This window comes from Lissotriton vulgaris, chromosome 5 (assembly GCF_964263255.1).
Source record: "Lissotriton vulgaris chromosome 5, aLisVul1.2, whole genome shotgun sequence".
Classification (NCBI taxonomy): domain Eukaryota; kingdom Metazoa; phylum Chordata; class Amphibia; order Caudata; family Salamandridae; genus Lissotriton; species Lissotriton vulgaris.
The window spans coordinates 1,809,645,040-1,809,658,055 of NC_141693.1; the positions used below are offsets into that span (position 1 = coordinate 1,809,645,040).

At 41.9% G+C, this 13,016-nt stretch overlaps 1 protein-coding gene across 1 annotated transcript; it reads right to left on the reverse strand.

Annotated features, from left to right (window-relative positions):
* Positions 1 to 305: 305 nt before the first annotated feature.
* On the reverse strand, positions 306 to 12,797 carry LOC147717260 (keratin, type I cytoskeletal 12-like). The gene is made up of 8 exons (XM_086924207.1): positions 12,380 to 12,797; positions 11,184 to 11,266; positions 9,393 to 9,549; positions 8,310 to 8,468; positions 7,800 to 7,925; positions 5,650 to 5,867; positions 5,349 to 5,401; positions 306 to 948 (listed from the first exon to the last, which is right to left on the reverse strand). Exons 1-8 carry the CDS (start codon positions 12,722 to 12,724, stop codon positions 845 to 847), a joined length of 1,245 nt encoding a protein of 414 aa, XP_086780333.1. The 5' UTR covers positions 12,725 to 12,797; the 3' UTR covers positions 306 to 844.
* Between the last annotated feature and the right edge of the window lie 219 nt (positions 12,798 to 13,016).

The window sequence follows — 13,016 nt, forward strand, 5'->3', positions numbered from 1 at the left end:
ACACACACACACACACACTTGTGCACACTTTCTCTGCAACTGCCCTTTGCAGCTGGCACCCGCAGTTCAGTTTTATCCATGGTCCTTTATATGCATTCCTTAATATCACTCTAAGAAACGCCACTGTTCAAGAGCACTGCTGTCACATGTCCTCCTATTCTGAGCATATATTCTTCAAATGCTTTGTCTACCACTGATTTCAGTACCAATTTAGGTTAATTTCATACTACCTTCCAGAAATGTGAGTCATATGATTTTTCTCAATAGATAAAAAGCAAAATTGGGGAATGTCACAAAAAACACCCTTTTTTCAAGCATTCAAAAATAGTTTATTGAATTAAAATGTCACAGAAGCAAAGATTAGCATTTTGTGGAAAAGAAAGGCAAAGAGGAAGAGATGAAAGCTCAAAGGAAGAACCTTGATACAGTGAATAGCCACACTTCCCAGCTGGTGCCCCTGCCGAGCTGTCAATTTATGAGGTCTTCAGAAGTAAATTTCCAACCAGTATGGCGTTTAAAATGCTCTCAGTTGGCCTAAGTTTTAGAAGGCTGTTAACCGACGAATCACAAGAACACGCTCCCTTGGTCACGTGATGAACATCTTGGAGGCCCTCTCGCTTTCATTTTGGGTGTCTTCTGGTTTGCCTGTATGCACGGGGACTGTTGTTTGGCGCTCAGTGCATTAAATTGTCCAGAAGATTCTGCGGTTATGTTGGAAGAGTTGAAACCCCCTGGAGAAGCAGCAGAGCGGCGGGGTAGAATTGTGGAATGGGTTCCTCCTCCCGCGTTGTGCGTCATGTTGTAGGTTTACCGGTAGATCCATAAGGAGAGGCCCAGCTTCTGTCTATATTTTCTGTTCACTTTGTTTCTCCTCTTCTGACACGACTCTGCCATCAACAACTTCCTGGACGATGGTCCTTACAACGCGGCTTCTAACTGGATCTGAGGCTGAAACAAGAAACGAAGCGGTGAACAATGGAATGCAGGTAGGATACCCTGAGAGAACAGATGATGTGTTTAATGACAGAGAAGGTCAATGGCCTGTTGGATAAAGTTTGGTAGTCTGCGTTCACTTTATGAATCCGGAATTGGATGTTACCCTCTCCAATTAATTAATTATTTTTTACCTAAATTAAACTCAGGTAAGCACATAGCTTTCTAAATCGGGCCCATTTAGGAGCATGTATTTTGTGAATGGTTCAACAATGCACATGTGCCTCATATAAACATTCTAATGACAGGACTGCAATCTCCTTTTCCCATCTCTGTTATTTGAACCATTTATTCTAGACACACGCCCCTAACGTGACCATTCACAGATGTCTCCCATGTGAGCACTTTTAGAATAGTGCATGGCCCTTATGTGATCATGCACATATTGGCGTGTGCTCACCTTTGAGCATTCTAAACTTGTGCTTGTTCACTATTGCTGTTATTGTGCTGGTGCATTTCTCTTATACACAGTAGCGTCAGTCCTCTTGTGAATGGATCGTTGTATGTTGTCAACCCTTGTGCAAACCTGCTAATGTTAGTGCAGTGACCTGAGGTAAACATTCTTCTTAGTGAATGTACATGCCTCTCGTGAACATTGAAAGTCGTATACATACGCCTCGTGTGAACTTTTTTTTTTGTAAAAGTGGTTTGTTTAATAATGCACATAAAGTGGGTCAGTTGACAAATCTAACTTATCATTCACACAAAACCTTGTCATTTTAATAACTGAAGCTACAGACACAAGAACATAATGCTCTACATTGAATTCAAGGTTTTTCTTTTTTTTTAAATAAACCCTAGATGGACCCAATTCCAGCTTGGAAAGAAAGGGGGCTTGCAGAGCCAGGCAATTGAAACAATTTAACAGTAGACCCCCCCCCTAAAATTGATTAAAAAAAATACCAACAACCATAATCATACTGGAAAAAATAACGTTTGCTGTGCTGAGGTGGTGCCTCGTCGGATCAATCTAATATTCTAATTATTGTAATATTCATTCGAATATTGTTACTAGCCCCTCATTTGAACATGCTATCAGTGCATGTTTCTCATGTGAATAAGTTTACATTGATGCATGTGCCTCTTGAGAATAGACTAGTTAGTGCAAGTGCCTCGTGAAGAGTCTGTGTGGTGCAAGCGCCTCGGGGGAGTTTTCTAGATGGTGCATGTATGCCATGTGACCATTGTCACTGGTCATGTGCATCACGTAAAGACTTACAACTTGTAAGACTCACAACTTTGACAGATATCCTGTCCACCGAAATATAAATCCCAATATATCCTATGGGATATTCAGTAGGCGGATATCGGTCACCGCTGTGACGTAGTAATCCGACCGCCAAGATGCCAACTGGATGCACAGTCCTAAATTAAAGCTCAATGGAGATAAAACAGAGCTACTTTTATTCGGCCCGCAAACTTCGCTCTGGGGCCCTCAACATTGGCCTCTCCAGATGGGCCCTTCTCCTACCCCTTCAACCTCAGTTCGCAACCTTAGGGTTCTTTTTGACAACCAGCTGTCATTTAAAAAACACGTTGTAAAAGTCTCTGCCACCTGTATTACCATCATTAGGTGGCTGAGAAAAATCACGTGGATGCTTCCAGCTGATACCCTGAGGACTGTAGTCCAGGCTCTCGTCATCTCACGCCTGGACTACGGGAACATTCTGCTTCTGGGTGCTTGTAAGGAGGTATTACAGAAACTCCAGGTGGTCCAGAACATGGCAGTCCGCCTTCTCTGCAATTTGCCCGCCAGGTCATCGGCTTCTATCCATCTACGTAAACTGCATTGGTTGCGCATTGAAAGCAGAGTAAAATTTAAAGCTCTCTGCATAATGCACCATATTAAAATGGGTAAGGCCCCAAGATACCTTTCCTCTTTAGTTCAGCACTACGTTCCCTCCCGTACGTTGAGATCCTCCACACAACACAAGTTTCTGATCCCCCGGGTCAACAGAGTTAAAATGGGTGGCCGCTCGTTTGCTCTGCTAGCACCTTCCTTATGGAATTCTATGCCCCAATCCTTACGATCTGAAATTTGTTACTGTACATTCCGTAAAGGCATCAAGACATGGCTTTTTAATACTTAATTTGTGCACGGATCCCCTCTAAACATATCTCACTCACTGTTTTCTTCAGCGCCGGGAAACCTCTGGGTAGCTGCGCGCTCAAAAAATGCAATTATAATAATAATAATAATAATAATAAGATCTAAATAAGGCCCTAAATTTGGTGTATGTGTCTCGTGGAAGTATTCTGATTGGTGAATAAGACTTACGTTAATGTTCTAGTTGGTGCAAGCACAATGTGGGAATGTTCTACTTATAATGAGAGCCCCTCATCTTAACTTGTTAATAATGGTGCAGTAGAACATGTTAAAGGTAAATGAAATAATGGTTTTTCATGTTGACAATGATTATGAAGAAATTTGAATTGATTCTATAAAAAATATCTCCACCAAACTATGAAATAAACGAAATGAACTATAATGAACATTGAATGGAAGTTGTTTTCTTCAGCCAAGGAAGCACAAACATGTGTGTGCCAATTAAGGGATGAGACTAGAGTCTCTCTAGCCTCGCATCAATAAGCAGTAGAACATGTTAACAGTGGTGCAAGTGGCTTGTGAAAAGGTTCTCCTAATGGGCCATCCTGACCTCTCTGGCTCTAACATGCCTAGACTTAATGACCGTCTTTACATAACCCAGTCAACTGGCCCCCTCCAGTGTTTGTTGTCCTTCATCCAGGAGTCATAGGTAGCCTAAAGGTCATCTCCACCTTCATCACACAGCGAAGCAACTTAGTGGCAAAAAGGTGTGAGTGTGTGCTTGAGGGAGAAGGTACATTGTATGTGACAAATTAAGGGGAGATAGAGTGGGCCCCCAACTATATCAGATGTAGGGAGTCCAGTGCTCCGGATAAGTAGGAGTGCTTCATTCTAAACATTTGGAAGTTGAGACTAACTCAATAATTTACGTCAAAAAAGGGAATTATCATTGTTAAAAGGGTTATTTTTAATCAGGCAAAATATAATGCAAATCCTGTTTTATATGTCACTTATGGTTCATGTAAATGAAATGTTCATGCTTTAAAGAATAAATTAACCTGACATATTTATGGGGCATTGAATGGCACATGAAACAAAATCATAGAATAATTACAGTCATTTTATTACTTTCATCCTTTTCCATCCTTGTAATTCATTGTCCCATTTCAAGTATAGGTGAAGCACATTTACTTTGATAATTTATATGGAGCACTCACACCTATGCATCGTAAAGTAGCAATGTGACAGGTGGCTCGTTAGCACCATGAGAGCAAAGGAAAGAGAGAACAAGATGGCCGCTACAAAAATGTTAACTTTAGCTTTTAAAGTTAGAGAAAGGTGCCAGAAATTACATTGGAAAAAATAAAAAAACAGGGGGCATATTAGCAAGAGCCATATCACTGCTTTAGCGGCACTTTTTGCTGCTAAAGCAGCAATATTTTTTTCGCCCTATTAGCAAGCTGTCGCTAACAGCAGTGAGCGACAGCTTTTAGGCGATAACTACCGGTTTGGGGCCCGCTTTGCATGTCAGCGATATTTATCGCTAATAACATGCAAAGTGGGCGTACTCAAACTGTTAGCGACTGAAAGCAGTCGCTAATACAGCTATCGCCTATTAGCAAGGCAGGCACAGGGATAAAAAAAATCGCTCTAAGCGCGATTATCGCTATAATCTAACGGCTGCTAAAACATAACTTACCTGTTTATCCAATGGGAGGTGGAACTTCAGGTTAAGTCCCCATTGACGTTAATGTGTGAATATCGCTGGGATTCCAGTGATATTCACGCATTTCGCCACTATCGCTGGATATTTTAGCACAACGGAGAAAAACATTGCTAATAGCAGGTTTTCTCTGCTAACATATCCAGCGATAGGCAGCAATAAAAAAAATGCGCTAGTGGCATTTAGCGATAAATATCGCTATTTCTTGCTAATATGCCCCAAGATGTTTCTAGTGTTTCGTATTGTGGGGCATGCCCCTGAAATGTGATGGGCTTAACTTCACCTTTAAATTCCTCATTGAATTGGACCTGCTTGAGCAAAGTCATCTCTGTTCTTAATAATCCACACAGAGAAGTTGAGCAGTGGAGGTTAGAATCTTTCAAAGGCCTGTACTCCCCTTATCTGGTGGCATGACATGAACTACTGTTACCACCGTGAAACGATATGTCTCATAGGAATCATTTGGTGCCCAAGCTTTATTATACGAGACAAGACTTCAAACAGACAAATGGGAGAAGGGCGCAAGAACCCGCCACTGTGATTTCTGAGCATTATAACAAAGCTAACAGAAAAAGGGACGCTTACCTTTTGATGACTGAGGGCTAGGACGCTTGGGCTTTTGGTCGACGACTTTGTAACTGAAAGGAAATTACATGCATATTACATACACATGACTAAGAATGTTGTATAATCATTCTATACGCAAAGTTCGATGTCTGCTGACAAGATAGTTTTCAAGTGAGGGTTTACCAAAGCGTTACCAATGTTACTTGTTTGGGTAATTTAAGGATCCTCTCTTCACTGCAATGGTACCCCAGGTGAAGAACTTTACCTGGAGCCAAAATATTGCTAAAGTGTAGGTGTTCAGGATTTGCCATCGTCTTACCTGCCCTGACCCTCTAGCAGGCACCGGTAGGTCTCGATCTCCCTCTCCAGCCGGCTCTTGATGTCCAGGAGCTGCTCGTACTCTGCCATATTGTTCTCCATCTCCTCCTTGATTCCTTCAAGTTCCTCCTCTAGTTGGCTGATCTTCTCTTGAAGGTGTGCCAGCTGGGCGCAGTAAGTCCCTTCTGTTTCTGCCAAGTTGGCTTCAAGGGATTTTTTCTGTGTGTAAAAAAGACAAGATGTACACCTGAAACAACTTGATGGAATGTGTTCTAGCTGTCAGTGGGCCAAGAGTGATTAAAAATGGCTCTAGCCTAAATCCCTTCCCCCAGTCCAGAACAATATTCTGCAGTCACGTACATTTACGTGTGATACTTAACCAAGCCTAGTTTCTTTGCATTTTTATCAGAAAAATAGGCATTTGCCAACTAAGCACATGCAGTAGTTGTTAGCAGTCTCAGAGTATTCTCTCTTATTCATGCCCAAGAGGGGCCCAGTATGCCTTTAAGGCTGCATGGGGGCATTATTAGAGAGGAGATGCTGGGACGACGCCCATATGCTTCATGCTGTCTTTTCGTTCCCATTGTGAATGCCGCCTTGGAATCGCCTCCATGCTAGTTCTTGGTATGCATGCAGTGCACTTCCTACTACCACTCCAAGCTGCTGATGCAGCTGTGTGTGGGTTAAAGCCACCCCACTTGCAACTCTTCCCTGGTTTTCTCAGAGTCAGCTCCACTCTCTATGCCTTAGCAAGGGCCCTCAACCCTCCCAATGCCACCCCCCCCCCCACCCAGATGGTATTTGTATTAATCCTTGACATTTCTGAGCATTGTAAATACATTAAGTAAAAATATATTGTAGTATTGCCCATGGTGATTTATAGATGAACTTTACTTCAATACACAAGTAATGTGGCAAAGATAACTTCCAAAGAATGCATTAGAAATCAAATTGCCTCTTGGCGCTGCTAAAGGGAAGACTCAATAGTCAGCTACTTTGAGTAGCATTCAGATTGAAGGGTCAACACATGATTCTAAAGTCACATTTATATTTCCTTCTAAGAGTTCAAGCCAATTCCTGTACAGAGTTCTGACTCATATAAATAAGTGCCGCTCTTCCAAATTTCGCAAGTCCATGCCTGACTAGCTGCTCGTGTCCAGATTATGGCCCAGATGTAGGTAAAATAGATTTACCGATTTTTTTAATTACCGAATTCTACCGATTCGGTAATTAAAAATCGGTAAATCTAAGGGGTGGATATGTAGGAACATCCAGATGTTCCTTTTACCGAATCGGTAAATATCTGTATTTACCGAATCGGTAAATACCGACCGGTAATGCCCCATTCATTCCTATGGGCTTTGAAGCCCATAGGAATGAATGGGGCATTACCGGTCGGTATTTACCGAATCGGTAAATACCGATTTTGACAAGGGTGCAGGGGGTATCACTTTGACACCCTCTAGCACCCCCAAAAAAGATTCGGGGGGCCATGTGGCAGGCATACCTGCCCTAAGGGCAGGTCTGCCTGTCATATGGCACAGGTGTGCATGCACACATGTGCATGCACACCGGAATCGGTATTTTACCATGAAGTTGGATTTCATGGTAAAATACCGATTCTGTAAGGCTTATGGGACTCGGAAGAGTCCCACCTACATCTCATTGTTACCGAATCGGTAAAAATACCGATTCGGTATTTTACAGATTCGGTAAATTTACCGATCGGTAAATTTACCGAATCTGTAAAATATGTGGCCCTACATACCATTTTGTGAATCTCGGTCGGTAACGGCCGAAAATACCGATTTTCGGCCGTTACCGACCGACCTACATCCGGCCTTAAGTCTTTGCATTCTGGGGCTTTTAGGTATATTTGATCCCATTATAACAACAATACTACGAGTACTAGAAAACAAAGAAATAAACTGGACTGGGACAGATAGCCACGCATGGACCTAGGAACCTTGGTAGTTATATAAGCGTATTCACACTAAGGAGAGATACCTATGTGCTATGTAAGTGGTGCTTTCAGCATGGTCGTTGATTCTTCAAGACCTTCCCCAAGGAATGGGGGATCTAACATGTTTCGAGAGATGTCTCACCAGCGAGGTCTATGTAGAAAGAACCAGAGTAATTGAGCCAACTTACCATTATGAGAGCTGCCTGTAGGTCAATTTCCAAGGCTTGTAGACAGCGCTTCAAGTCATAGATCTCTCTCTTGCTCGTCTGTACCTCCTCAGCCCCGGCGGAGATCTCTTGTTTGAGGGCAGTGCTCTAAGAGACCGCATGGGAATGAGTAAAGTTCACATATTTAGACACTACAAAAAGTGACGGACTTCTTGAATTTATCCCAACCACAGGAAATTACTCGGGCATATTCCATTCCTTTCGTTTTAAATTGTCTATGTTGTTACACTCAGGAGAAAATATATGCAAATTCATGTTTAAACCCACTTCCTCCTATACTGATCTATGTGGACTCATGTGTGGGCGGTAAGCTATAGTCAGTGACATATTATGCAGGGTCTGGGATGAGACTGACTTCGGAACAGCCTTATGGGTATTTCAGGGGGCAATAGTTTGTTTGAAAATATCTAGGTTTTCCTTAGTTCAGTCCTTCTTATCCCACAGCCCACAGGACATTCATTCCTTCCTCACCGCTTCGAGGAACTTTGCTTCGGCATCCCGGCGATTCTTGTCTGCCATCTCCTCGTACTGGCTTCGCATGTCCCCGAGGAGCTTCAGCAGGTTGATGCCTGGGACGGCATTCATCTCTACGCTGAGGTGCCCTTCTGTTCCCAGTAGTCCCTTCAGTTCCTGCAGGCAGAGTAGCAGTATGTCATGGGCATTATTCAGGGCTGTGTGGCATAGTATGAAAAAAATGTGGCTTGGAGGGGTTATGATCTAGCAGGAATGCATATCTATCAAATAGAGATTTCATCCATCTGTAGGAAATGTGAACAAAGGGAATGCAGGAGATGTGGTCTATCATTAGGAGAGAGAGCTACTGTCTGGAAAACAGAGATAAGGTATAGGAAGGAGATCTATCCTAACATGAAGAAGAATAGCTGAAAGGAGATGTATCCAGACAAAATTAAACAGATGTGTCATAGGAGGAAAGGTTTAACAGGAAAATGTGATGTTGTTTGGCAGAAGGAAATATCCTACTAGGAAGGCAATGTGGAAGAACACACTGTGGTATAGCAAAAAATAGAAATGTAGACTAGCTAAAATTAAGAGTTGTTGTCTTGTGTGAAAGATATATGTCTAGCAGAAAAAAGGCAATGTGGATTACAAAAAATACACGGCAGGTGATGAGCTCAATTGGAAGGATGCATAGCTGACAGTAAGAAGATATCACCTAAGAAGGACATGGGCCCTAGCAAAAAGTAGTGGTTCAGTAATCAGGGCTCGGAGTTCAAATGAATGAGTTTCACACTACGTTGCTGAGCACTCCCATCTCGCTTGCTTTTTTTCTCAAGTGCTCAAATCACTCAGTACTGAGAGTCCTCATTTTGTTGACACCTCAATCATATATATTAATGCTTTCCAATGTAATGCATTTACGCTTTCCTTGTTTGTCCATCTGATTTTTTTCCCTGGCTTCTAAAAATGATTGAATTGTCTGACACAACTGTATGAAAACTTTAATAAATCAGAAAGCGCATTTCAAAGGCGTGTATCACGTCACGGGATTCCATCTATCTCAATACCAGCACTGTCATGCCACATTGCTCTTACTTCTTCGTGGTTCCTCTTGAGGCAAGACAGCTCCTCCGTCAGTTTCTCTACCTCTCCCTCAAGGTCACACTTGCCAATGGTCAACTCATCGAGCACCTTGCGCAGCCCGTTGGTGTCAGCCTCCACGCTCTGGCGCATGACCAGCTCATTCTCAAACCTGGAAAAAAAAAGTTACTAGACGTCGATAACTGCAAAAGAAAACCACATCTGAAAGAGAAAGTTCTAACATCTGAGGCTTCAATCACGTAAATTAAAGTTTGCAACAGCACATTGCCAGAAGCCCTGTGACACCTCAATTGTACAACTAAGTCTGTATGCTTTTATAAAATATTGTGGAAGACATCTATAACAAAGAAATGTCTTCATTGAAGAAATATGTAATTTCTCTCTAAATATCCTTCAGTTTGTTTTGGACTTTGAATGCATGTTAGTATATTACAAATCTCCCACCATACTAGTCAAATATGACTATTGGTACAGTAAAAAGAAGGACAAGGTTAAGACGGATCTTATGGGTTTTGCATTTCTGATATACATCTGTTGGCTAACAAAAGACCAAATAGGACTAGTATCATTCTAAGTTCAATTAAACCATTAGCATTGCATTGCTTACCAGCTAACACCTGGTGATATCTCCTAGGTGATGGAGTTTGTAGTGGGCGCTATGTTGCTTGAATTCCAAATGTGCATGGCAAAGTCTGAGCATTTAGGATTGTTCCGAAAATTATTCCAATAATGCTATGCTACTCATCTGACATTAAAATGGACATTCTTAATGCAACAGAATCAAGGTAACTGAGTTGTGATATTCTTTTAAATCTTAACCACGAGGAAACTCTTTCCCGTTCAGAAGACCTCTCGACAGTAAATAATTGCACACCACGGTAGGCAGTGCAATGCATTCCATCCACACTATCCACCTATGAGGCCTCGGTATATATTTTCGAGTGATCGCAGTTATTGAGAAAAATTTAAGCATGCCATCCACCTCGGTGAAGTTTAAGGGATTGAACTCTAATCTTGTGCTTATCTCTTGAAGAAGGATTATTTCACAATTGGAAAGAGAAGAAAATGTAATTTAAATACTGTTTATTTGAAAGAAAATATATAGGTTAAAAGTAAACATAATAGCTCTATTTATTGTTTTGAAATGTATTTGAATGGGTATTAGGTGGTGATATATTGAAGAAGGTGGGTGAGGTGGAAAGTAGCCACTGAGATAAGAAGACGTGCACAAAGTGAATGACCTTTCTGGGCAAAAGGGTGAGGTAAAGAGTGGAAAAAGAGAGGTCTCCATCCATTTGAATGTTGTAGAGTTACCACATGTGAGTCCAGTGATTGGGCCTTGTCCGAAGAGCCAAATTCTTTGTGACTCACAAGGTCATGGTCAAGGTGGTGGAGGAGATGTCCCCTCCCACCCTCTTGGAATGTGGTCCATCAGTGAGGGTCTAAATCAGGCCCTAAGATTTCAAGATGTAAGAGGAATTTATGAGAGGAATCAGTGCTTCTTGGATACTTGTTTATCCTTTTATTGACAAGTGGTGGTCCTGGTGTGCCAAGCAAGGTTAGAAAGAGTCCATGTGGCAATGGTAATATCCTTATGAAGGGGCGAGCAAGTATTGCAACACCTACTTAAAGTGTTCCAGTGATCTAGTCTACTCTAGGCAAGGCTATGCGGATAAATTGGTGGTGAGGAAAGGAAGGTGAAGACAGTCAAGAGTATTTTAGCATTTGGATAACTCTGTCTCGTTGCTAAGGTATTGCCACTGATGGAGAAATGGACAGACTTACTTAAGTTTGAAGTCTTCAGCAGCCAGTCGGGCATTGTCGATTTGCAGGACGATACTGGCATTTTCAGTAGATGTGCAAATGATCTGGAAGATAATAAAAGTTTACATTGAAGACAATGGTGCAGCTGGTGGTGTGTCATTTCCAAGAGGGCAAATATTCTGACTTTCATAAACAAAAGTCAATAATCCTTCTAAAAAAGAATTTTAGACATTTACACTTTTGATGAAGCATTCCTGGCGGTTCAATGAGTATCTGTACAGACATCTGGTGCGTGCACATAGTATCCAGTCCCCGCGTTCCCCATTGTAATTAATATTCCAGGCACCATCTTGCAATATCCATAGAAACACTCTGTGGCTTCATAACTCTAGAAACCATCTCTCAGCTAATTTTGCAACTTTATATTGCTCGAGGACGCAAGCTTGACCCGAATGTATGCGAGCGCTTTAAATGAGCACCAGTTACATTACACATGATCACATTCATTTTTTAGGCACAGGGATATTAAATGATTTGCCCAGATATCATAGGATGTTGAGCCAATGCTGGGACTTGAACCTGGTTTCCATTTCCAAAGTCGGCCGCTCTGGTCGTAATGCGACATTGTCTCCCCTGATCCTTTTACATAATCAATAACATCAAAATTACCCTATTTAAGAAAACTAAGATTCCAATTTCAAGTGTGCATTGAATTAACATGTGCTAAAATAAAGCCCTAGACTGGAATCATGCTACACCATGGAGTCACATGGTAACCCACAAAACATGGCTGAACGGCCCAATGATCGAACAGCCACCTAGTCGAACGGATTTGCCTGTAATTTATCTCTGATAGTCACGAAAGGAACTACAGATATTTAGAACAGGGAAGTAGTCTTTCAAACAACATGGGAACTTTTAATAATCTGGTGTTTATTATAGATTGGTCACAGTTTCATTCAAGGACGTTGTGGGGTCACAATTAAGGCGTGTTGGCAATTAACCGCAGTGACGAAATGCAGACAAAGAGTGCCCTTCTTTACACATCAAGAGAATAAAGTGTCCTGTATTCTGTGTAAAGCCCTACTGGAATCCTCAGCTGCAATCACTTAAAAGGTAACAATTCATTTCGACATTACACACTGCAGCAATAACAAGGAATGATGTAATCATGTACATCATTAGGCCAAGATTTTAATGATTTATAATGTTCTTACCTTTTTTTGAAACTCTGCAATGATGGTGTAGTATTTGCTGTAGTCATGAGCCACTGCTGGACGGTGGTGTGCATACCAATCCTTGATTTTCTTCTCAAGCTCCAAGTTGGCACATTCCAGTTGGTGGACTTTCTCCAGATAGGACGCAAGACGGTCATTGAGGTTTTGCATGGTCTGCTTTTCCCCAGCAGAGAGGAGGCCCTCGTTGCTGGGTTGGCTCCCAATAACTACATTGTTAAAGACCCCTTGGAAACCTCCAAAACCGCCTTGGAAGCCACCAAAGCTGGCGCCACCACCAACCATTGAAGCCCGGCTGGAACCAGCACTATGTTGGGTGTAAGACATGATGCTCCAGAAGAACTGCTACCCTGCAAAGTGGCACTGAGTAGGAGAGTGGAGGGTGCTGGTGCAATGGCTGGATTTATTTGCCTATATATACAAACCTTAGTGGGTGTTTCATTTCTGTGAGTAAATTGCTAAATATGCGGTTTTGTTTCAAGGTCAGACTCTCCCTCTCATTACCATAGGTGTGATTAATTAATATTCAGGCCTTTTTGGGCATATCCATTTCTCATTACATGATGAATCAAGATACAGCGGGCGGGGCAATGCTAAGCATTTACTTTAATTGTTTTAT

What these genes read in the sequence shown, in the direction of transcription:
- LOC147717260 (XM_086924207.1), bottom strand. Translation starts at nt 12,724, where the DNA reads ATGTCTTACACCCAACATAGTGCTGGTTCCAGCCGGGCTTCAATGGTT. An exon ending in TTGCAGAGTTTCAAAAAAAG is followed by an intron (nt 11,267 to 12,379) that starts GTAAGAACATTA and finishes ATTATCTTCCAG; the next exon opens with ATCATTTGCACATCTACTGA. An exon ending in CTGCTAGAGGGTCAGGGCAG is followed by an intron (nt 5,402 to 5,649) that starts GTAAGACGATGG and finishes ATTTCCTTTCAG; the next exon opens with TTACAAAGTCGTCGACCAAA.